General features: G+C 35.7%; 3 protein-coding genes across 7 annotated transcripts in view; 2 read left to right on the top strand and 1 right to left on the bottom strand.

Annotated features, from left to right (window-relative positions):
• The window catches only part of LOC306880072 (transcriptional repressor protein YY1-like), a 672,069-nt gene that overhangs the window by 303,453 nt on the left and 342,666 nt on the right, over positions 1-25,950 (top strand). The window lies entirely within an intron of this gene.
• LOC306879814 (uncharacterized protein) lies at positions 10,275-16,025 on the top strand. 3 transcript variants are annotated; one of them, XM_079433016.1, is made up of 7 exons: positions 10,275-10,393; positions 10,513-10,596; positions 10,985-11,149; positions 11,249-11,368; positions 11,857-11,926; positions 12,499-12,679; positions 15,191-16,025. In XM_079433016.1, exons 3-7 carry the CDS (start codon positions 11,102-11,104, stop codon positions 15,351-15,353), a joined length of 582 nt encoding a protein of 193 aa, XP_079289142.1. In that variant the 5' UTR covers positions 10,275-10,393; positions 10,513-10,596; positions 10,985-11,101; the 3' UTR covers positions 15,354-16,025. The 3 variants fall into 3 exon arrangements, with proteins under 3 accessions (XP_079289142.1, XP_079289141.1, XP_079289140.1); XM_079433014.1 differs by lacking the exons at positions 10,275-10,393; positions 10,513-10,596 and having other exon boundaries at positions 10,841-11,149; XM_079433015.1 differs by lacking the exons at positions 10,275-10,393; positions 10,513-10,596; positions 11,249-11,368 and having other exon boundaries at positions 10,774-11,149.
• LOC306879911 (MAM domain-containing glycosylphosphatidylinositol anchor protein 2-like) overlaps positions 18,256-25,950 on the bottom strand; it is a gene marked incomplete at both ends in the record, with an annotated part of 192,085 nt that continues 184,390 nt past the window's right edge. Inside the window, 4 exons of the mRNA XM_079433149.1 lie at positions 18,256-18,303; positions 20,883-21,008; positions 22,352-22,485; positions 25,255-25,416. Coding sequence (XP_079289275.1) covers positions 18,256-18,303; positions 20,883-21,008; positions 22,352-22,485; positions 25,255-25,416 — 470 coding nt within the window. The remainder of the gene's footprint in view (positions 18,304-20,882; positions 21,009-22,351; positions 22,486-25,254; positions 25,417-25,950) is intronic.

Below are 25,950 nucleotides of genomic sequence, written 5' to 3'. Positions count from 1 at the left end.
TACAATTGGAAAGCATATATAGACAGAGGACTACACAAGAGTTACACATTTTGACAGTGGACTTTCTCATTTTTATTTTTGCCTTTGTGCCCATATTTATTTTTCTTTTCTATTTCAAAATTATGTTGTAATGTGTTTCTTTTTTCTTGGTCAGACCACAAGTAAAAGTTTAACTGTGAATCATATCCAGAGAAACTGTTTTCAGGTTTGAAACAATGGATCCAGAGAGACATGAAGGAAGAGGTCTAGGACATCACAGAGGAAGAGGAGAAGGAGTAGGGAGTGGAGAAAGAAATGAAGGAAGAGGAAGAGTAGGAGGTGGAGAGGGAGTACAGAGAGGAAGAGGAGGAGAAAGAGGACAAGGAGGAGAAGGAGAAGGAGGATGACAACATGGAAGAGAAAGAGGAAGGGCAAGGGCAAGAAGACAAGAAGTCTCAGATATTTTATTTGATGCGTGGCAGGGTTGGATCAGGCATGCGAGAGGATTTTACCCCCCGCTGCCTGGCCAGGGCCAGTATAGCCTGTGATGTTGAAGAGGTTCTTTGCCCTCTCCCAGACCAAAGAATGCTGGGGCAGAATAATTATTTTTGTTGTTTGCTGTATTGTACTGTACTCTACAGTACATTAAATTAAGGAATAAAACATTTGGGGAGTACCACAAGCAACACTTACTACCGTTTTTTGTAGAATTGTTTTGAATTGATCTCATCAGTGTGTAAAACTGTGTTGTAGTGAATGTGCTTTTGAGGGTTTTTGTGCCATGTCTGAGAGCAAAGTTTGGTTTCTCAGAGTTGTTTTGAGTGGAGAGCCTCATTTTGACCTGAATATAGGAAGTTTGGGGAACTGAGTTAGAAGTTATAGATTTGTGTTTTGCAAAAAAGAGGCATAATTTCAAGAAATGTGTTTAAGCAATCGAGAAAAACTGTAATAATAAAAAAATATATCTTGTTTAATTTTTTTTCTTATTATTTTTATGATAAAGATTAAAAGAAAGATCTTTCTTAATTTTTTTATTCTGTAAATGACAAAACGATTACCTTTTTTTTTATTTTCAAAGAAATATTTTCAAAGAAAATATTTCTTTGTATGCTTTGTACTTCCCGGTCAGAAGAGCCTCATTGTAAGCGGCAGTGCATGTGTTAACCGCAGCACGGATAGTTCTGTCCACCCACGGTTTCTGGTTGGAGAATGTCCTTATCGTTATTGTTTCTGTAGCTTGCTCGGTTAGCGTGTTTACAAAGCTTAATGCTACATCCGTGAATTCGCTGACGTCAGAAGAACTCGCCCGGAACGTGTCCCAGTCGACGTCATCAAGAGCCGCCTGCAGCATAGTCTCTGAGTGGGAGGACCAGCGCGTCACTACTCTCTGCACCGGGGGATCCTGAATGAGCCTTTGTTTATATTCCGGTGTGAGGAAAATGGCGGCATGGTCCGATTTGCCAAAAGCCGGTAGTGAGCGGGCTTTGTAGGCATTCTTGAACTGAGTGTAGCTATGATCCAGTGTGTTTGGTCCTCTAGTTGGACAGGATACATGTTGATAAAAGTTCAAAAGGCTGTTCAGAATCAAAGAGGCTGATATTTTGTGTTTTGTTTTTAGTTGAAGTGAGCTTCTGAACAGCAGAGATCTGACTCTCATCCATGCAAACTCGCCTGAGAAGCACTGAATCCCTGATGAATGAGGCTCGGATCTATTCAAACGCAGATACGGATCCACGGCCAGCAGTGAGATATGAGCGTGCCGCTCCTGGAACGCAACGCAACCAGACAATAAATAACGTTCATGATAATCGATAAAACTGATTTAGCTGCATAAGCATCAGAGAGCGAAGTGATTTTCATTTGCATTCAATCAAACACCATTACAGATGAGCAATACCTTCAAGTTGATGCATTTATACAATTCAGTCCTGAGACTGGCTGTGAATCAATTTCCATTGTGAAGCTTCTGAACGGATGAAATGCAGACATCTGCTACGGCATGGATGCAATTAAAGCTGAATTATATAGGGGGGGGGGGGGGGGGCTATTAAAAAGAAGATTAAACATTTCTAAAGATTAAAATGAAATAAAGGTTTGCTGCATCAAAAGCACAACTGTTTTCAACATTGATCATAATCAGAAATGTTTATTGAGCAGTAAATCAGAATATTAGAATGATTTCTGAAGATCATGTGACACTGAAGACTGGAGTAAGGATGCTGGAAATACAGCTGCGCATCACAAAAATCAGAATCAGAATCAGAATGAGCTTTATTGCCAGGTATGTTTGCACATACGAGGAATTTGTTGTAGTGACAGAAGCTCCACAGTGCAACAGAAAGACAGCAACAGGACAGGACATAGATAATAAAAAATAAAAATAAAATAAATAATGTACAAATATACAAAAATGGACAATGTGCCAAATAGCACAAACACAATATACAAAATTCGGTATGTACAGGTATGTTAGGTGCAAATTTGAAATGTAATAAGTATGTGTAAAATAAAATAAAAAGTATGGTAGTGTTGTGTGTTTCATGTTTAGTGTCAAGTGTTCATGAGATGGATTGCCTGAGGGAAGAAACTGTTCCTGTGTCTGGTCGTTCTGGTGCTCAGAGCTCTGTAGCGTCGACCAGACAGTAACAGTTCAAAGAGGGAGTGTGCTGGATGTGAGGGGTCCAGAGTGATTTTACCAGCCCTTTTGCTCACTCGGGATAAGTACAGTTCTTGGAGAGTGGGGAGGGTTGTACCAATGATTCGCTCAGCAGTCCGGACTACCCTCCGTAGTCTTCTGAGGTCAGATTTGGTAGCTGAGCTGAACCAGACAGTTATTGAAGTGCAGAGGATGGATTCAATGATGGCAGAGTAGAACTGTTTCAGCAGCTCCTGTGGCAGGTTGAACTTCCTCAGCTGGCGAAGAAAGCACAACCTCTGCTGGGCCTTTTTCACAATGGATTCAGTGTGAATGTCCCACTCCAGGTCCTGAGAAATAGTGGTGCCCAGGAACCCGAATGACTCTACTGCAGTCACAGTGCTGTTCATGATGGTGAGTGGGGGGAGAGCAGGGGGGTTTCTCCTGAAGTCCACGATCATCTCCACAGTTTTGAGCGTGTTAAGCTCCAGGTTGTTAAGACTGCACCAGACAGCCAGCTCCTTAACCTCCTGTCTGTAAGCAGACTCGTCACCGTCCTGGATGAGGCCGATCTGTGTGGTGTCGTCTGCAAGCTTAAGGAGCTTGACAGAGGGGTGTTTAGATGTGCAGTCGTTGGTGTAGAGGGAGAAGAGCAGTGGGGAGAGAACACAGCCCTGAGGAGCTCCAGTGCTGATGGTACGAGTGCTGGATGTGAATTTACCAAGCTTTACTAACTGCTGTCTGTCTGTCAGGAAGCTGTTGATCCATTGACAGACAGAGGTGGGCACGGAAAGCTGAGTTAGTTTGGGTAGGAGGAGGTTTGGAATGATAGTGTTGAAGGCCGAGCTGAAGTCCACAAACAGGATCCTCACATAAGACCCTGGTCTGTCTAAGTGTTGCAGTGTGTAATGCAGTCCCATTGTGGCTAAATTCAATAATGAAATCCCTTTAACTGAAAATCTTTTTTTAATCTTTTCATTTTACATTACTGACACACTATTTTCCTTTTTTGATATTGTGCAGTTGCTTTGACACAATTTACATTGTTAAAAGCGCTATAGAAATAAAGGTGACTTGACTTGACTTGACTGCATCATCCACAGACCTGTTTGCTCTGTAGGCAAACTGCAGGGGGTCCAGTAAGTGTCCTGTGATGTCCTTCAGATAAGCCAAAACCAGTCTTTCAAATTACTTCATGACCACAGATGTTAGAGCCACAGGTCTGTAGTCGTTAAGTCCTGTAATCTTGGGTTTCTTTGGGACGGGATGATGGTGGAGTGTTTGAAGCATGAGGGGACTTCACACAGCTCCAGTGATCTGTTGAATATCTGGGGGCCAGCTGGTCAGCACAGGATTTCAGACAGGCTGGTGTCCCACCGTCTGGGCCTGGTGCCTTCCTTCTCTTGTTCTTTTTGAAGACCTGGCGCAAGTCATCTTCTCTTATCTGCAGTGCAGGTGTGGGGAGAGAGGGGTTGCAGGAGGTGTGAATGTTTTTTTTTCAAACCTATAATAGGACTCCTTAAGATCGTCTGCCAGTCGTTGATTCTCAGTGCTGGGGATGGTGTCTTGTAATTGGTGATGTCTTTCAGACTTTTCCACACTGAAGCCATGTCACTGGAAGAGAACTGGATCCTTAGCTTATCGGAAAAATTCCTCTTTGCGACTCTGATCTCCTTTTCCAGCGTGTATTTGGCCTGTTTGTACAAGACTCTGTCCCCATTCCTGTAATCATCTTCTTTGGCCTGACGGAGCTGTCTTGAGTTTGCAGTGAACCACGGTTTGTCGTTGTTATAAGTTAGATGAGTCCTGGTAGGAATGCACATATCCTCACAGAAACTGATATAAGATGTCACAGTCTCTGTGAGCTCGTCCAGATCGGTGGTAGCAGCTTCAAAAACAGTCCAATCAGTGAGAGAGAAACAGGCTTGTAGATCCCGCTCTGTTTCATTAGTCCATCTTTTAACAGATCTTAATACAGGCTTTGCAGACTTAAGTTTCTGCCTGTAGGATGGAATAAGATGAACCAAACAGTGATCAGAGAGTCCTAAAGCTGCTCGTGGAACCGAGTGATATGCGTCCTTTATTGTTGTGTAACAGTGATCCAATATATTACTGTCTCTGGTGGGGCATGTGATGTGCTGTCTGTATTTTGGCAGTTCACAGGAGAGATTTGCTTTATTAAAGTCCCCGAGAATGATTAAAACAGAGTCCGGGTGTTGTTGTTCACTCTCTGTGATCAGATCAGTGAGTTTCTGTAAAGCTGTGCTCACGTGCGCTTGCGGTGGAATGTAGACACTCACGAGAATGAACGAGCAGAACTCCTGCGGCGAATAGAACGGCTTGCAGTTAATGAAGAGCGTTTCTAGATCTGAACAGCACATCTTCTTTAACACAGTTACATCTGTACACCACCTCTCATTGATGTAAAAGCACATCCCGCCGCCGCGCGATTTCCCCGTTGATTCTGTGTCCCGATCTGCTCTGATCAGCTGGTAATTATTCAGATGTAGCACGCTGTCCAGTATGTCACCATTCAGCCAGGTTTCCGTGAAACACAGAGCAGCAGAGTTAGAAAAATCCTTGTTTAACTGGGAAAGCAGGAGGAGTTCATCCGTTTTGTTGGGTATAGAGTGGAGATTCGCCAGATGGATGCTAGGCAACGGCATTCAAAATCCACGCTGTCTGAACAAGCGCGCCGGCTCGCTTCCCCCGCCTGCGTCTCCTGAAGTGTCTAAACAGCGGTGCAGCTCCGCCGACTACTTTGTTCAGCAAAACATCCGAATAATCGAAAACTGGTTGGAGATTTTGTGGTGTCTTCTGCCAAATGTTCAGCAGTTCTTCCCTGGTGAAACTGACCGTGTTTGACAAACAAAAAACAGGAAAACTAACAAAAACACTAAAACAACTGGAGAGCCAGGCACAATGGCTGCCATGCGTGGCGCCATCTTGTGAACAGTATAAATTACATAATAAATTATAGTTAAACTGATATTCACATACAGTTATTTTACATTACAAAACTATTTCACATTTTTTACTGTATTTTTGAGCAAATAAATGCACCCTTGGTGGTGAGCAGAAGAGACTCTTTCAAAAAACAACCCTATAAAAGTGAAGTTTGCACCAGTAGTTGTTATTTACACACTTTTCTCAAGGATACAGTGATGATGTATTGATGCTCTGGACCTTCATGTCGACCGCTGCATAAACCTGCAGAAGACCTTTAAAATACAGGTGAACAGACATTTGTTCACTATTATCATGGCTAACATCCAAAATTATTTTATTTTAAATAATTTTAACATCTCAATCCTGATTTACTGAAAAACACCCGCTGATGCACTGAAACTACTGAAACAACGAGTGCTATCGATCTCCATGAGCGTTTGTTAAACTCAGATGGAGTGTGTTTTAATGGCTTTACAAATGAAGAATCCTGGTTTGATGGACGGATGACAGAGCTGATGTTGGTTCCTCAGAGACGCATTGCATTTGCATTCTGTGGCTTTTTCTCATGCAGCATGGCAATTGTATAAACAGACAGTGAAAGAAAGAAAGCGTACTGTACGATGACATTGTGGATCAGAGAGACGTCAGGTGCATGTTAATGAGCGTCTGAGGCTCGAGTCCTGCTCGGATGTTCAAACCAAGGTTACCTGGATATGAGCTTCATCTGACTGATAAACTCACCTGCAGAGACACATAATGAAGGTCTGCAGTTCATAAAACAATCACATCTTCACATCATAAACCTGCAGATGCTGCAAGGTCCAAGTGAAGGTTCAGACTTCCTTCATCCTCTCACAGATATTCACTTATAAAACCACAGAATGAAAAATAAAAACGATGTCTCAATTCAGACATCTTGCACAAAAAGTCCAGAACTTTGAGATAAAAAAATAAATAAAAATAATATATACATATTCCATGATAACAAAATAGTTAATGAAAATAAAAACTAAAACAAAAACCAAAACATTTGCTACTTGAAATAAACATATAAATAACAAATAAATATAATATAATATAATATAAAAACCTTAAACTTATTTCAGCTAGCTTCCAGAGGAACATTTTTCAGAGCAACTCAATGCACTAAAATAACTAAATCTGAAATAACAATTAATAAAAACTATATAGACATATTTTAAAACAACAAAAACACTACTTTAACTAGAATTAACAAGCATAGAAAATGTAAAAATAAAAGTGCAAAATATTAACAAAAACTATAACAGTATCTCAATGTTACTAAAATAACACCGTTTCACTGTAAAAAAAAAAAAAGAAAAGAAAGAAATAAGATAACTAAGTCTTGGCAAAATGTTTTTCCATTACTTTAACATCAAATCATTTGTTATACAGTATTCAAATATTTTTTAAAACTAGTTTATGTTTTCTATAATTTGTACAAATTACACTGCAACAAATGATTTTCTTAGTATTGTTGTCTTGTTTTCTAGTATAAATATCTAAACATTCTTGAATCAAGATGCATTTGCTTGACAAGTAAAATGATTTAAGATATTAAGTCTTGTTTTACAAAACAATTATCAAAATGTTGTTAGTTTTTCTTTAAAACAAGCACAAATATCTGCCAATGGGGTAAGAAAAATAATCTTAATTCAAAGGCTAAACAAGATCATTTATTTTTCATGTATATATTTTTGCGTGTTTTAAGGAAAAACAATTTTTTTTACAGAAAACAAAACATAATATTTTGTCATTTTACTTGTACAGTAAATTCATCTTGATTCAAGATATTTATACTAGAAAACAAGACAAAAATACTAAGAGAATATTTTTTTGCAGTGTACAGCCGATCTGATTATACTTAAAAATTTAAGGCAGTAACTCAACTTAGGTTTTTAAGTTTTAGTAAATTAAATTGTTATTGTTATTTTTTCAAGATTTTGTTTTCACGAATTGCTCTGTTCTCAAAGATTTGGTGAAACGACATTAAATAGCCTACAATGAATTATTTTGCAAAATATTGATAATATTTTCATTTTTATATGAATCTACTCAAATGACAACGTGCCCCACTAGAAATTAAACTATATGTAGAAACGTACAGTATCTGATTTTTTTCCTGGTCAAGACTACTTTTGACTAAATTGCAAAAATCAATAAATAATGTCTAATTCTACGGCAAAATACTTCATGAACAAGAAGGATTTCCGGCAATGCGTTTCACCAACACAGATTTAAAATAGCTTTCTTTATTTTTTCATCATTAGTTGCGAGAATGACACAAAAATGGATGGTAAATCCAAAGAAATACAGTGAAAGGAAGCATTATTGGATATTGAATGAGTATAATGACTGAACGGTTGTTACAGGACATCAGATCTACATGAGCGACAGACAGAGAACCTTCGTTAACATTGATCTACTGTAAACACATCATAAACACATGTACTCCTGATTGTTTAAGATACTGTCAATGTTTCTGAAGATGACGAGTCCTTCAGATCAGCTCCAGTGTGAAGCACTAAACACTCGATCAACTGAGAAACACTGAAATATATATTAAACAAGTTTAACTAGATCTACTCTCAGATCTGTGTTTTCTTTCATAGTGTTCAGAGTCACATGCTCTGTCGTAACCCTCCTATCGCATTCAGTCAGTTTTTAAAAAAGCGGTACATAAAAATGTCTAAAAATTCCATTGATTTTAGTACAGGAAAAAAGCTTTGCATATGGATGAGGAATATCAAAATACACTTTTATTTTTTTCAGATTTTAAAAAATTATAAGAGATATAACCATTTAAACTAAATTGTTATGCGTTCGGGTCAGTTTTCTTTTTCATTTAACTATCTATTAGTTAAATTTGTCTCAAATTGCTTGTGTAAAATACATTGAGCCTCTTTTCTGTGTGTCATACACACTTTTAGGACTGAATTGTGTTGGTAAATTCGACTATGCATGCTCAAAAACACTATAAAGAGACAAAAGATGTGACATAAATAAATTATATCTAAAGAATCTCAGCCCAAAAAGATGAAAAGCTGAAGTTCAAAGACCAAACAGACTTAATTTGATGAAGAAAAGTGAGTTTGAAAGAGGAGAAGTCCACATTTCACTATACTGTATTGCAGAATCAGGCTGTTGATCATCTGAAAGTTTATACAAGTAAAATAAATATACAGTATTCCAGAGTAATAGTTATGTTGTTTTGTAAGGAAAACAATATGCAGGTTTCATAAATTTGGACTGTTTTTGAGCAACATGATTTATAAGTTCAAAGGAATTAATTAAGTTCTATTAATTCTAAAAGTTTTAATTGAATTCTGAGATATAAAATAAACTTTCTCATGAATATTGAAAAAAATAATAATTCTCTCATTGCAGTGGTTTTGCTGTAGTTCTTATAAAGTTTTGACATGTCACAATTTTTTATTTATTTTTAAATGTTAACCTCATGTTCTATCGACCCAGAAATGCGAAAAGTGTATGCAGTTTTTTTTTTTCAATAGTAGGGCTAAATTAACCAAATGTTACTCTATCAAAATCTTATCCAGGCATTCGAGCTGGGCGACACAATTATCCCAATATTTTCAGACAATACTCCATATATAAATGTTTGAACTTAAAATTAAAACAGTAAAAATCTAAATCAAACAATCAAGGCATGTTTGCACCAGTTTCTCACTAAACGAACACAAAGAAAAATGATACCGAATCCTTTTCATTTATATACACACCAGCAACACATAAAAATAAACCGCAATATTTACCTACAGTACATAGCATTTTTAATAAAACATTTGAATGTAAGAAAATGACTTTTAATGGTTTTAAAGCAACTGAGGAATCGGAGAGTTTGAAGTGATTCACTCGAATAAAACACCAAACAAAAAGCGCTTTAAAATCACTGCAATGCCCACAATGTTCATTTTCACCAGCAAATCATCACAAATGCATTCAGTACATCGCCCAACTCTAAACAGAAAACAAATGACATCCATGACTTCTTTTGGCAAATAATAATAACATAAGCTCTCATGTAGTACATGTTCACAGCTAAGATGCCTTTAGCCCTTAATTAACATCATTAATATTTATTTTATTGTTGACGTCTCATCATAAAGACTCAGTTGACTCAGTTGTTTGGCTGATTTGACCTGTATATTTGACTCGTGATTCATTAGACGGACGATTCTGAAGTCCTGTAACAAGTGTCAGTCATTGTACTGTGAATGAATCTTTTACATCATGTAGTGACTCTGTTTTGACCTGTGGTACACTGCATATACCAGCACATATGTGTGACGTCCTGCGGTAAAACCAGGAGAATAATCACGCTTCGTTATTCACTCGGCTCGTTCTTTACCCTCCTGCTTGTTTTGGGGCACAAGGAAGGAAATTGTACATTATGGTTCAGGACTTCATGTCTGGCGTTGTTATGTTGTTTGTCACTAATGCAATCTGACAATACAGCGAGCGAAGCAGAATATTAAACATTTCCAATATGAATCCGCTCCTGAGGTACCAATACATTTCTGTGACGCACGTCTACATCATCAACACCAGAAACACCTGCTGCATCGCACACTGTAAAAAATTTCTGTAAATTTACATGGAAATTTAACAGCAAAATACTGTTTTCATCTAATACCAGTAAATTGCCGTTTTTTACAATGCATTATGGGAAGACTTGTTCACTTCAGGTTGTGTGGTCGAACAACAGTAGTACAGCGCTGTAATTTAACAGTATTATAACATATTTTTTTTCAACGCGCACAAGACGACATTTTGGATGATCTGCACGAGGTAAGTTTGCAGGTTGTATCTATGCTTGAAATTACCTATTAACTTTAAATATTACATCTTGAACATCTAATGCGCCTTACTTATTTAAATCACATGATTCGTCTGTGTGTTTTATTCAGGCCAAGCAGTAACGTTCATTGAGCGAGCAAGTGATCGTAGGATTCGGATTGTAGGCTACTCACATCACACACACATAGCTACAGGTAAGAATTTTAATATTTCATCCAGCATGGTTATACTTTCTAACATGCGCATTCCGTCTATGTAATGAGAGATATTATGATTAACGTTACGTGTCGCTGTTATTTGCGTCTCCGTTACCAATAACTTTTAAAAATAATTTTGAAGATTCAGTGAGACCTTTATAATTTTATAATCCGGTTAGCGTGTTTAATAATCGAAAAGAATTACGGTCATAATCCATGCCCGTGAGCTAAAGTTGCCGGTGTTATAAAACGTGCACAGCTTTAAATCTTTGTGTCAGTAAAAGGTAATAAATGAGGCCTGAACAAAATTCAAAAAGGCCTGTTCACACATTTTGAACTTCTCACTGACATCAATGTCCTACGTGCACTTGAACTTTCAATGCAGGAGTGTGGAAAGAGCATTGTGGAGTTTTTTAAAACCAAGCCTACGAACTCCAAAGTGAAGTCTGTCCTTTCCAAAGACGGAGCCACTGATTCATCATACCTCGTTGTTCAACTCCTAATGGCTCACTTCGTCGAGAAGCAAGAAGGACTCATTCTTCAACAAAATGTAAGTTTGTTTTTATATGCATTGTGTTTGTTAGTATTTAGAAAGAATGCCTGTATAGAAATTCTCATGTACTCATTTAACATATTCATGCTGTCTCAGACTTGTGTGACCTTCGTTTGTGGAGCAAAAGATATTGTAATGGAAAATTATGTGTTTGTCCATATAAGGCAAACGCATGGAGAGCTTCAAGCTCCAAAAGGATATAAAGGCACCATTAAGGTAATGCATAAGACTCCAGCGATTTAATCCATGTCTTTTAAAGCAATCCAAATGGTTTTGGGTGAAGACAGATCAAATGTAACAAATTTTTCACTGTGCTTCTTGAAATTTCTACCTACATTCTACCTTGGCAGATATGATTTTAAGCTTGATAACTCATTCTCACCTCTGCATATGCATCAAGTCCAAAGAAGTGTAATCAAGGTTAGAATTATGATTATGCCTAGAAATTGATGTATTAATAGAAGCATTACAGTTTGAGCTGTTCTAACCCCAAACCAATGGAATCACATCAAAAGGCTGGCTACTGCAAATCACTTGACTCATCTGAATTACCTTTATCCTTCATTTATGGTTATTTTGGTGTTTAAAGGTTTGGTCCCCATTCTCTTCTTTGCATTGAATTGGCAAAGAAGTCACACAGGTTTATTTATTTTATTTATTTGTAGATACTATTAATTACATAAAATTATTATCTTTACCAATAGATGTCTGCCACTCCTGCTGATCTTGAAAAGGCAGGTATCCTGCCTGTGACTCCTCGTTTGATCCTGCTTGGTAAGTATATCATATTACACATGTATGTTTTTACACTATAACAAAACTAAACACAACCCTGGCTGACGCAAATTTTTATTGTCAGGAAAAGATCCACCTTTATGTGCCTCATTGTAGAAACGACTGTTTTGGATCTTGTTTTATTGCACTTGTATACTGGTTTGTATTTGAGATTTAATTTTTAATTCAGTTTAATTCAACAAAACAACGTCTCAATTAGTCTGAGATTTTAGTTTACCTGTAGAAACCTCATAGGTTTTTTAATCATGATACAATTAAGTTATTTTGTTTCTCACAAAATTAGTCTCTGAAGCTGCAATGGCATTAAAGGGATAGTTCACTTTAAAATAAAATGTTGGTGTTTATCAGCTTACCCCAAGGGCATCCGAGATGTAGGTGACTTTTTTTTCTTCATTAGATCCAATAATTTTGACATTGTGTGGCTTAGTCAGGGACTGCATAATTTTATCACTGTCTTTTTTACACCAAGTTATCCAGAATAAATGACAAATCATAGAATAAATATCCAGAATAAATAATAAATTATACTTTAATCAATCCATTTCTTTTAGGTCCAGATGATACTCCTGGGCAGTGGATGAAACGATGGCTGATCAGCATGGAAGGCAGAATAATCTGCGAGGGTGTGCAGCCAGATTTTCTCTCTGGACTTTCTGCATTGTTTTCTTTGTATTACATCTTTAATTTGCAGTACCAGGAGGAAACAGCATGCACACTGGAATTCCTTCAAAGGTAATAAGTTTGCACTTACTTATGTTTTTTTGTTTATATTAGTATGTGATTACAGGAATAGTTCCCCCTTAAAATAATGTTCTCATTTAAACGGTTACTCCACCCAAAAAATTTAAATTTTGTCATTAATCACTTACCCCCATGTTGTTCCAAACCCGTAAAACTTTGTTTGTCCTCAGAACACAATTTAAGATATTTTAGATGAAAACCGGGAGGCTTTTGACTGTCTCATTGACTGCCAAGTAAATAACACTGCCAAGGTCCAGGTTTCATACTTTTCTGGACCTTGACAGTGTAATTTACCAGGCAGTCAATGGGACAGTCTCAAGCCTACCAGTTTTCACCTAAAATTTCTTAAATTGTGTTTCGAAACAACATGGGGGTAAGTGATTAATGACAATTTTAATTTTGGGGTGGAGTAATCCTTTAACCTCTTCAGCTGTGCAGTATATTTTGCAATTTTTACTAATTTTGGCATACCTGAATTAAAAAAATTGTGACTTGCTTGTTTTTGGGGAACACAAACAAAAGCTATTCTGATATTGGTTTTTCCATACACATATATATATATATATATATATATATATATACGCACACACACAGGTGCATCTCAATAAATGTTGTGGAAAAGTTCATTTATTTCAGTAATTCAACTCAAATTGTAAAACTCATGTATTAAATTCAATGCACACAGACTGAAGTAGTTTAAGTCTATGGTTCTTTTAATTGTGATGATTTTGGCTCACATTTAACAAAAACCCACCAATTCACAATCTCAACAAATTAGAATACTTCATAAGACCAACAAAAAAAACATTTTTAGTGAATTGTTTGCCTTCTGGAAAATGTTTACATTTACTGTACATGTACTCAATACTTGGTAGGGGCTCCTTTTGCTTTAATTACTGACTCAATTCGGCATGGCATGGAGGTGATCAGTTTGTGGCACTGCTGATGTGGTATGGAAGCCCAGGTTTCTTTGACAGTGGCCTTCAGCTCATCTGCATTGTTTGGTCTCTTGTTTCTCATTTTCCTCTTGACAATAGCCCATAGATTCTCTCTGGGGTTCAGGTCTGGTGAGTTTGCTGGCCAGTCAAGCACACCAACACCATGATCATTTAACAAACTTTTGGTGCTTTTGGCAGTGTGTGCAGGTGCCAAATCCTGCTGGAAAATGAAATTAGCATCTTCAAAAAGCTGGTCAGTGAAAAATTTATTTGTAAACGGGTGCAGTGACTTTGGTTTTCAAAAAACACAGTGGACCAACACCAGCAGATGAAGCGGTGTTGGAAGCTTCACACTGGACTTCAGGCAACTTGGGCTATGAGCTTCTCCACCCTTCCTCCAGACTCTAGGACCTTGGTTTCCAAAAGAAATACAAAACTTGCTCTCATCTGAAAAGAGGACTTGTGTGTGGTGGCTCTTGCTGCCTTGACCCCAGCCTCAGTCCATTCCTTGTGAAGTTCACTCAAATTCTTAATCGATTTTGCTTGACAATCCTCATAAGGCTGCGGTTCTCTCGGTTGGTTGTGCATCTTTTTCTTCCACACTTTTTCTTTCCACTCAACTTTCTGTTAACATGCTTGGACACAGCACTCTGTGAACAGCTAGCTTCTTTGGCAATGAATGTTTGCGGCTTTCCCTCCTTGTGAAGGGTGTCAAAGATTGTCTCCTGGACAACCATTTTGAAGGCTCAGGAAACCTTTGCAGGTGTTTTGAGTTGGTTAGCTGATTGACATGTCACCATATTCTATTTTGTTGAGATCGTGAATTGGTGGGTTCTTGTTAAATGTGAGCCAAAATCATCACAATTAAAAGAACCAAAGACTTAAACTACTTCAGTCTGTGTGCATTGAAATGATTTAATTCACGAGTTTCACAATTTGAGTTGAATTACTGAAATAAATGAACTTTTCCACAACATTCTAATTTATTGAGATGCACCTGTGTGTGTGTATATATATCTTCAAGCTATAAAGGGCATAAAAGCATCATAAATATAATTAATTCAAGTACAGTGGTTTAATTTGGTTTAGTTTTAGGTGAGAACAGACCAAAATCAAACACTTTCACTGTTCATCATGCCACTGCAGTCTGTCGGTATCATGACTTCAGTCGTGAGTACAATTTCTAGTAATTGACACACATGAACATGAAAAAGATCTTCCCATTTTAGACTCTTATCATCCAAAAATGGGATTGCTTCAGAAGTCATAGATTAAACCATTTGTGACTAGTGTACCTTTAAAATTCTATTGTCTTTTTGGAGCTCAAAATTTCATTTTTGATGCACCTGCATGACAATCAGACCTTATATTTCATCATATTACATTATCTTGGTGGAGAAAAAAAAAACAAGACTGTGCTGTTTCACTTATTTTCTGTTACAGAACACAAAATCAGTCATATTTCTCCAGAAATAATACAAATGATTTAATATGTATTTATTTTTTGTAAATCATACCGTTTTAAAGCATTGTTCACTGAAAATCTTTTACTCTTACTTTTCAGACGCTTTGTTGGGATAAATCCAGAAAAAGGAACCAAGGCTGCAAGGGGAAAAGTGACATCTAAAAAAACTGGGAAAACTGTGCAGAAGAAGACCATGACTGTCAATTCCAAAGTGTCAAATCTTTTAAAAAGACTTATGGACTTTGAATGGCACTTTATTTAAGATGTAGCTGGAACTCCCCACTCATGCAGTTGTTTTTCAGAAATATGTAGTGGGCTGATGTTTGTTTTTGTTTTTCCTTCTGTATTATTGATTTGTATACTACAGGGCCATTTTGGGCTGATTTGAGGCTAGATTTGGTATTTCATGTACTGGAGAGTGATTTCTATATTGTTTTGTTTATTTTTGTTTAATTTTTCCTTAGCCATTTTTGTATTTTGAAACGTTGATTGGTGCTTTTATTGGTTCTTTTCTCTGTTTGCTTTTTTTTCTCTTTCTAATATTGATTTGCACACTAGAGGCCATTTTATAAAAAAAAAAAAAAAAGAGAGCTGTTGTTTGTTAAAGGCTGATTTGAGAGTTAAGTAATTTGTCTGTTTTAGTGAGACTGCAGTTTTAAACATTCAAACATTCGGTTGGTGTTTGCTGAATCTTGATTAGAGGCTAGATTTGTATTTTATGTACAGGAAAGTAATTTTTATATTGTGTATTGGTTATTTTTGTTTGTTAGTTTTTTTCCTAAGCCGTTTTTGCATTTTGATTTTTTTGATTGGTGCTTTTTGTTGCACCCGAGTGTACAGTATGCACTGAATATTTCTTGATTACTTGTAATTTTTGCCTGTTTTGTTGCATAGTGTATTCACAAGCACTGTGCAGAATTTATGGTGTTGTATTAAAATAAAAAAGATAAAAAAAATAACTAGCATTTTTCTGTTTTTTGTAATCCACATAAACATAAAATGTAGTGCATAATAGTATTTTAATCTAAAATATTGTGGTTGTGTTTAGCTTGTAATTTAACAGCTATATGCTGTATTTAACAAAACTGTATCATTCTGTTAATTTCTAAAACAGTAGTGCGCTGTATTTTTACAGTATGATGCTGGCAACCTCAGCTGCCAGTAGATTACCGTTTTTTTACAGGGAAATTTTTTACAGTGCACCATCATTCATCTAAAATAAAACCAACTCCATGTGTGTCAATGCTCTTAATTGATTTTACAAAGAAACACCCAAATACCCTAAACAGCAACACACTTCACTTTTAAAGGAGTATTTCACTCAAAAATTTAAATGATCTGAAAATTCCCTCACCCTCAGGTCATCTGAGATGTAGATGAGTTAGTTTCTTCATCAGGTTTGTAGAAATGTGTCTCTGCACCAGTGTCTCAGCAATGGATGCTGAGACTCATATATGAGTTAAAAATGCTGGATTAGTTTGATCTTTTGTGTTCTCCAGATGTTAACTGATGGACTGGAGTGGTGTGGATTATTGTGATGTTTTTATCAGACTCTCATTCTGACGGCACCCATTCACTGCAGAGCATCCATAGACACATTTCTCCAATCTCATCTACAGTACATCTCGGATGATCTGAGGGTGAGAACATTTCATTTTGGGGTGAACTTTTCTTTAAATTACATTTTGAATATCATTAATCAGCTTGTGATGTTTTTGTATTCCGCCCCAATAATTTAAATCATATATTGTTTTTATTTCCATTATTGCATTTGAATAATTTTTTTATTAAATTCTTAGTGAAAGTCAGCTTCCTGTGTCACTTTTTCACGTCGGTTTTGCAGGAGGACGGTCACATATATGATGTTTATAGATGACTGAATCCTAAATGTTGTGCTTCCTTTGACTCGTACATAAAACATCTCATATAAATCTCAATGAACAGAGCTTCTTTACATATACAAGTTGTACAGTTACCAAAACGGCGTTTTTGATATTTGCAATGCAAGGGAGACGAGAAATAAAGACAGCAAAGTCTGAACATTTCAACATAAATCAGAAGAAACGAGACACAGCTTCTTGTCCAAACATCTTCATTACACTTTTTTTTTTTTTTTTTTTTTTTTTACAACACCCTTTTTAAAAAGCGGCCGGTCGAGCGCTCAGGTAGATACCGTCACCGATTTTCACAATTTGTGTGTAAAAGCTGAGACACATTCTGGATAGAGTAATAAAATATTATTATAATTATGAATATTTCGTATTTTTTCTCTCAGAATGCACACTGTTCGGTGTATAAATGACAGAGGCATGATAGTCGGGGATGACGAGCGTAACATTCGTCCATATATCGTCCTCCAGCAGCCAAAGAATCGTGCGTTCAGGATTTTTCATACATGACGCTCGCAGTCGTGCATTCCAGCACTTGAGGGGCGATAGAAATGAGTATAAAATAGCCCATCGGAGATGTTAGAAACATGGACGTTTGGTGTCGATGGCCAGGCTAACGGATCGGTTTTTAACCTGAAGGCACTTCTTTTTTTAATGGCAAAAACTCTTTCACTCAACGGGTGCTGGGAACGACGACAATCCAAGTCTTTCACCGTCACGGACGCCAAAAAGCGCAAGGGTCTCCGCTTGGGAGCGTGAGCACAGTGTTGAGAAATCAGGCTGCTACTGGAGTCGGATAATAAAGCGAAACGAGGTTCTGTTTTATTTGCATTTTAAAGCACTGATCCGAACCAAACCCAGAACATATCAAGAGATGTTTTTGTTGATTGTACTCCAAAGCACCAGAAAAGAACATCTCAAGATGGAAAAAAAAAAAACTGTGAAGGAAGGGGAATGGTGTGTAAAACTCAATATTCATTCATGTTTTCGCTTGTCTTGCAGGTAAATCCAGATTGTGAAGTACTCGTTGTGCTTTTGAGATCAACGTTCAAACCCACGGTTGAGTCCAGACATTTATTTATTTATTATTTTAAGCATTAGTTAATACTTTTCTGTTTGTAGTCGGTTCATTCCATGTGGATCCGGTGTTGTGCCTCCTCTGCGATCCGAAAGCATGAATCTTTGGTGATTAAACATAGAGGGACGCGTCTGGAGTCTTTTCTCACATGGAGCGTCACCTCTGACCGATGAATACGGTAAAAAACAGCGTGATGCTCAATGACCATATACTGGAGACGCCGTGTGCAGCCGCTCCTCTGATCGCTGTGGGAAACGCAGAGAAAGAGGTTAGCACTAACCAGATAACCAGATCAAAACTAACCAGCATGATGCATGGGTCTCTCGTGTGTATGTGGGAGTTGCTGTGCACTTGCAAAATCTGAATGGATGTTAACCAGGGCTGGGCGGTATATCGAGTTTGTACGATTTATCGATATATTTACGGTATGAAGCAATACTGTTTATATCGATATACAGTAGTTTGATTACGAGAGCATCTGAAAAAATATCTAGGGAGGACACAAACTGAGCTGCGGCAGAGAAAGTGCATAATACAATTTGTTCTAAACATGTGACAAGCTTTATATGAAGGGCTTTAAAAAACGTAAGATATAGTAACCTATAGTTTGAGTTTAAAGTGGCTCTGACAGAAAGGCGAGACGCTACTTGTGCTGTTTAAAGTGTTTGAGATGTGCTGTTTTCCTAAATGCATAACTTATATTTCACAGGTATATTCTCCATATTATAAGTGTTAGAAAGCCATGGAAATATTTCCGTTTGCATGAGCTTTGCTCCGCTAAACTTAATTCAGAACTAGTGCCAGAGCGCAATAAAATAGGAGCACAATAACTCTGACTAAAATATACATTTTGCTGAAATATTTGTAGTTGGACAATAAATGTGAGATATGTAGAATTTTAAACCTACAAGTAAGTGTATTTGTATGATAGCACTAACTGTAAAGTGACTGTAATGGGGTTATCAATCAGCCTTTTTAGTCAATTAATCTGTGCTTTTTTCATTTTTAGTTTAGTAAATTTAACTTCTGCTTTAAAAGCATTATTTTTGTTTTTAGATTGCAATGTTACAATGTTAGAATGTAATGTGATGTTAACCCTTTTTTGCACATAATATATGCCTACGCTGTAAATAAAAGGAGAAAAGTTGAGCAAACTTAAAAATTTAAGGCAACCACCTTCAGCAGATTTTTGAGTTCTCTCAACTTATTTTTTTAGGAGATTTTTGAGTTCTCTCAACTTTTTGTTGTATAAATGTAAAACAACAAGTTGAGAGAACTCAAAAATCTGCTGAAGCTGGTTGCCTTTTCTTTTTTTTTTTACATTGTACATGGTTACATTCACTTTATTTGATTATTTGCTTAATCCAAATACAAAATACCGAGATATGCAAATCAGCCAAAAAATACTGAGATATGAATTTTTGCTCATATCGCCCAGCTCTACAGTGTTACTATACAGTTGACGGTAGCCACTGAATTTCATAGTATGGAAAAATTACTATGTAAGTCAATGGCTACCAGCGTCAACTGTTTGAATACCAACATTCTCCAAAATATCTTCTTTTGTGTTCAACAGAAATTGGAAACTCATACAGATTTGGAGTGACATAAGGGTGAGTAAATGATGACAGAGTTTTCATTATTGGGTGAACTGTCCCTTTAAATCTTTCCCCAGCATTGAAGGAATTTTTCAGCTTTCCATGTTTTCACTGTAAATACAGTAGGAGGGCGCCACTAATTTGTGTACTGACATGGCTGACAGCTGTTAATGCACAATCACCGTTTTAGATCGACTAACTCTAATATACTGTATATTATATTATATAACAAACCTGACATTTCATTCACTGACACGCTTCACTCAGCAGCGCTAAAACTGGTACTGACTTCCCAGCAACCCGCCAAAATAAAATCTTGCTGATTTTAGGTTTGAAAATGATGAAAATTCATTTAAAAATAAAAAAGTAAAAAATAAATAATAGAAAATGTAAATATTAACATTGTATTTTTTAAATGTGCTATAAAATAATTTTATTTTTATTTAATACTCACTTTTTATTTCAAAATATAATAGTGTTATTGCACTTTATTATTTTATTTGATAACTATATAAAGTCTATTAATACTACTATTATTACTATTATTAATTATTTTATTTTTTTATAGCTATATTTAATGGGTGCAGTGTGAGTGCCAAACCAAATCTCCAGGTGCTCTCATAGTATATCATAATTTCATATATTCATACAACAAAAAGTTATGGGGGCCATGAAAGTTTTGTGGAAATGTAAAAAATGCTGGCAGTGACTAGAAACTGGCAGGGAAAGAGTTAATACTTGGTTGACTCAGTAAACAGCAGTCAAAAGCGTCTCTCTCTAAAGTTTTTCACACATACAGTTGTTCATAAATGTCTGAACTGTATTTCTGTGATTCATAATAATCCTCCACAGCATATTATTACTGCAGCGTTTGATCGTTCTCCACCACGCTTGTGTTTATGACACAAACACATCTCACGGTGAGATCGATATGAGATGTCTCTTACAGTCACGCAGCTTTGGATAATAATGGAAAACCTGATGCCTTATAATAATGATTCACATATAGCTTCACTTCTCGATCACAGCAGTAGTTTGGCTCTGGAAGGAACGTTTTTCATTTGCTCTGATGTTTCCAGCAGAAGCGGAGCCGTGTTCTCGCCGCCGCTCTTGTCAATTCCAGCCCATTATCTGGCCTCATTTCCGTCTTTCTCGCTGTATGTTCTTCTGTAATTACTGAGCTCTCCTGGACAAAATTGTGCTACATGCAATTACGGCCTGGTTACCATGGAGATGCATGCTTGATACATACGATTGGACGGAGGGTCAGGACACTCCCCCTCCTCGAGCGTGACATCATCGATGGCGATGTCCCCCTCGATCCCGGGGCCGCGGACGCCCTCGAATATCACCTGTGTGATGGAAATGGAGCACAAACAAAATAAAGCTCGTCTCAACAGCCTCTTCTGGACTCGACATTAGCTTCTGTAAGATATGAGAGGTTGTGCTATTAGGCTTTTTTCAAAATACAGCATGACCTCGAGTGACTTACTGTTTCATAAAAACATTTAGGACATAAAATGACACATACATACAGACATTTTTTTTGTCTTTGAAAGAAGTCTCTTCTGCTCACCAAGGCTGAATTTATTTGATCAAAAATACAGTAAAAGTTTTGTAATGTCAAATATCTGTTTTCTATGTGAATATGTGTTAAACTGTAATGTATTTCTGTGATCTGCAGCTGTATTTTCAGCATCATTACTGCAGTCTTCAGTGTCACATGATCTTCAGAAATCATAATAATATACTGATTTACTGCTCAACAAACATTTCTGATTATTATCAATATTGAAAACAGTTGTGCTGCTCAATATTTTGTGGAAATCTTGATACATTTTATTTTTCAGGATTCACAGATGACTAGAAAGTTCAAAAGAACAGGATTTATTTGAAACAGAAATCTTTTGTAACATTATAAATGTCTTTACTGTCCCTTTTGATCAATTTAATGCTTCATTGATTAATAAAAGTATGTTTTTGTATCAGCTAGTTGCCAAATCAAAATGTGTCTTGTTGTTTAATTAAAGTTAACGTACTAAAAGAACTAAAACAAAACAAACTGAAAAAACCTAAATGAATAAAAAAACTATATAGACTTTTTAAAAAGTAATAAAAATGACAAAAAAGCCTAACAAAGGTACTAAAACTTTAACTAAAATTAAAATTAAAATTAAAACAGAAAATATAATATATGTATATATTAATAAAATATACGTTTATATTTTATACATTTTATACAATTATATTTATATTCATAAAATGTATATTATATATAAATATACTTAATATATAAACGTAACATATTTTTCTTAAATATATACATGCATGTGTGTGTATTTATATATACATAATACATATACACAGTACATACACATATACCATGTAAAAAAATGTTTTATTTTGGATGTGATTAATCGCGATTAATCATTTGATAGCACTAATTAGTATATCATTGATACTGAAATATCAGGATTCTTTGATGAATAGAAAGTTCAATAGAACATCATTTATTTGAAATAGAAATCTTTTGTAACATTATAAATGTCTTTACTGTCACTTATCATCAATTTAATGTGTCCTTGATGAATAAAAATATCAATTTCCTTCAAAACTGACCCTAAAGCTCACATAAATGCTCTATAAATACTGAATGAATGTGAATGTGTCCGTGTTACCCGTGCAGTTTGCTCACCTGGAAGGAGGCAGAAGGATGAATGCTAATTTTGGCTTGTCTCCATCGGTCCCCTTGGTTCCCGCTGAGAGACCAGACTGGACCGGCATCTGAAGTCGACTGACCTTTCTGCTTCACAAACGCATTCAGAGTGCCTGCGGGAAAATACAATCAATTCATTTAACAACTGACCTCCTCAGTGCCGTCCGACAGAAGAACTGAAGAGCGGTCAAATTGCAAATCAATCGATTGTACTTGGTTTCTTCTTGGTCAAAGCTGTAGGATGGTAAATTAACAATCATGCTTGCTTTGGGTACTTGGGAAGGTGTGTGGAAATCTGAAGGCATGTTTTTTTCATGAATTGGTCAGTTTTGAGGTCTATTTTGCTTCCATAACATGTCTTGTTTCAGAATAGTGGAAAGAAAACATTTCAATTTCAATTCCAACACGTCTTCAAAGGTTTTTCCTCCACTTCAGCAGCACAAAACTTAGTTCTAGTTCGATTCCTCTCTATATTCTGAAGATTTTTACTGAGGGTTTTGTTCATATAACACTCAACTGATTTTTTACAACATTTAACTCCTACAAAAATTCTGTCGGTTGACAGTATTTTCTGATTTATCAAGTAATAAAAAGAGAAATCGAGAATCACCTCTGGAAAAACATTTAACTCTAATATAATAACAAAATCAGATAAAATATTTTGAACCAATGTTCAGACTAGTGGGGAAAACCCCCCATCAAAAATACACATTTAAGTGAACGTTGTATTATATTTTTTATCTATTTGTGTCAGTAGATTTAAATTCCAATCAATCACTTTAAAAGTTTTTCCCCCACTTCAGCAGCTCTTACATACACCACAACTTAGAGTTTTATTTCTGTCTATAGTCTGAAGATTTTTACTGAGGGGTTTGTTCATATATCATTCACCTGATTTTTTACAACATTTTAGGTCTGTTGACAGTATTTTATGATTTATGAAGTGATAAAAAGAGAAATCCAGAATTCCTTTAGGAAAAACGAACAAAATCAGACAAGAATTTTGAACCAATGTTAAGACTAGTGGAAAGAAAACATCCAAAAACTGCACTTTATCTATTTGTATCTGTAGATTTCAATCTTTAAAAGTTTTTTCTCCACTTCAGCAGCACCATACACAAAAACTTACATCTATATTCTGAAGGATTTTACAGAGGGGTTTGTTCATGTAACATTTAGTTGATGTATTTTTAAATTGTATTTATTAAACAAGGTGAAAATGTATTGTTTTTCTATTTAATGAAAAATTAGCCTTATTAAATGAACTATTATTTAGAAGTTTTTTTTTTCCTTCTGGGGCCTGAAATATAGGAATATTGATAATTAAACAATATTTTGCTGAATGTGTTTTTGTGCTGGCACCTTGACTGTTTAGGTCCGTCATGGATAAATAAATATGACAATAAAACAGCCAGTAGGTGGCAGCAAGTACCTGTTTTGATAAATTACTTACTGAATCATTCAAATCAAACGACTCGATTCGTTCAAAAACTGATTCATTCATGGAATGAAACCGTGTTGCTATGCACTGTTGTATAAAACTAATAGCACATTTGTGCTCGCGGCCTCGCGCACATGAGCTGATATACAGAAAAGAACATTGCTTGTGCAATGAATATAAAAACTCATACATGGGTATTCTAATGGGCTTCATCGCACAGTGAATGCTTTTTGGACTCTCGTGTTTTTGTTTTTTTTTCTTCCAAAGTTGGATGTCAGCTCTCCTATCATCTCTAATCAATGAAAAATCATACCTTCTGTTGTCTTCTTTTTTAAAGAACTTCAAAAGTTGCGCTTGAACCATTTTGCGCGAAAAATTACGAAATTGCTTCCGCTTGGGCGCAGCTTGTTACAGTACCAAGTTCTGATTGGCCAATCGCCATTATTTAGTTCGTAAATGATAAGTCTTACTTAATACACAAAGTTGATAATCCAAAGGGGATGGTAAGGGGGGATGGTGCTTTTACAGAGGGGATGCTTTTTGTAATTTTTTTCGACCAGGGGGATGCTACCCCCCGCATCCCCCCTCAATTCAAGCCCTGAGTATATATATAAAACTAATAAAAATGACAAAAGCACTTAACAAAATTACTAAAACTCTCACTAAAATCAATATGAAAAAAGATGAAAAACAAAACAATAATAATGATAATTTGTAATGTTGCATTGGCTAAAACTACATTACAAAAATTTAAATAAACTACATTAAAGCCAAACAGAATTATAAAAATGCACATAACAAAGTTCTTAAAATTTGCACTAAAATCAAAATGAAAGCGGAATAAAACCAGTTTCAATAATTAAAAAAACAAACAAAAAAACTAAACAAAACAAAAAACATTGAAAACTTAAAAATGAGTAATGTTTGCTTTTGACTATAATTAAATTACCCAAAAAATAAACTATAGAAACTACAAACTACTGAAATCTATGAAGATTGTTTTCAGTAACGAACACTGAAATAAAATAAAATGAAAGACAAAAAACGTGAATGCAAATGAGTAAAGTAACAAGTTCAAATTTCTAAAACCAAATTATTAAAACTAAATTAAAAATAAAGCTAAATAGAATGATAAAAAATTAATATAAACTAATTATAATATAGTTATTGTAATGATAAAAAATATATAAATTAACAAAATAATGAAAGAATAAAATAAATAATAAATAAAAGCTAATTAAAACATTAATAAATACTATACTATTATACACTGTAAATTTTGCTGCTGAGAATATTATTGACAGCTGAAAGCATCATCAGAATAAGCTAAATAAGGTTGAGAAATGCTCTAATTCTCACTCCAGCAGTAGTGTGCAGTTTTCATCTCAATCATCTGGTCATATAATGAAGCTGGATGTTTTAGCACGTCTGTGGCTCTTACCGATGTGTTTGCCGTACATGTGGTAGTAGAAGCTGAAGCAGTACGCCGGCGGGCTGGTGATGCTGTGGGGGTTTTTGGGGGTCACATTAAACGTGGGGCTCAGGAGACGAGCCGTGTCGCCGTCTTTACGAGGTCTGGACGTCTCGATGTACATGTAGAAACCTGAGAACCACACAAACACAACAATGAGACACACATACTTACACACAGTAATACAGTAATAGAACAGACAATATATATATATAAAACCTCAAATTAGTTTAGTCGTTTTCTTTCTATTATTATTATTATTATTGCTATTGTTATTATTATTATTGTTATTGTCATCTTTGGCTTCACCATAAGATACAAACACAAACATCAACCCAACAAACTAAAAATATCAAACAAATATAAATAAAAAAACATAAAGTATAAGTATAAACAATATAAAAGATCAAACATTTTACTTCAACATACACAAATTATATAAATTATACAAACCAATATAAACGATGAGTTCATTTATATGCATGATTATTATTATTATTATATTTTTTCTCAATTGTACTGTTTCTGTTTACAAAAACAAATGTGACCCTGGACCACAAAAGCAGTCTTAAGTCGCTGGAGTATATTTGTAGCAATAGCCAAAAATACATTGTATGGGTCAAAATTATAAATTTTTCTTTTATGCCAAAAATCATTAGGATATTA

This window comes from Barbus barbus (assembly GCF_936440315.1).
Source record: "Barbus barbus genome assembly, chromosome: 14".
Classification (NCBI taxonomy): domain Eukaryota; kingdom Metazoa; phylum Chordata; class Actinopteri; order Cypriniformes; family Cyprinidae; genus Barbus; species Barbus barbus.
The sequence above is the reverse complement of the archived record's forward strand: the minus strand, read 5'-3'. Positions and strand labels throughout refer to the sequence as shown.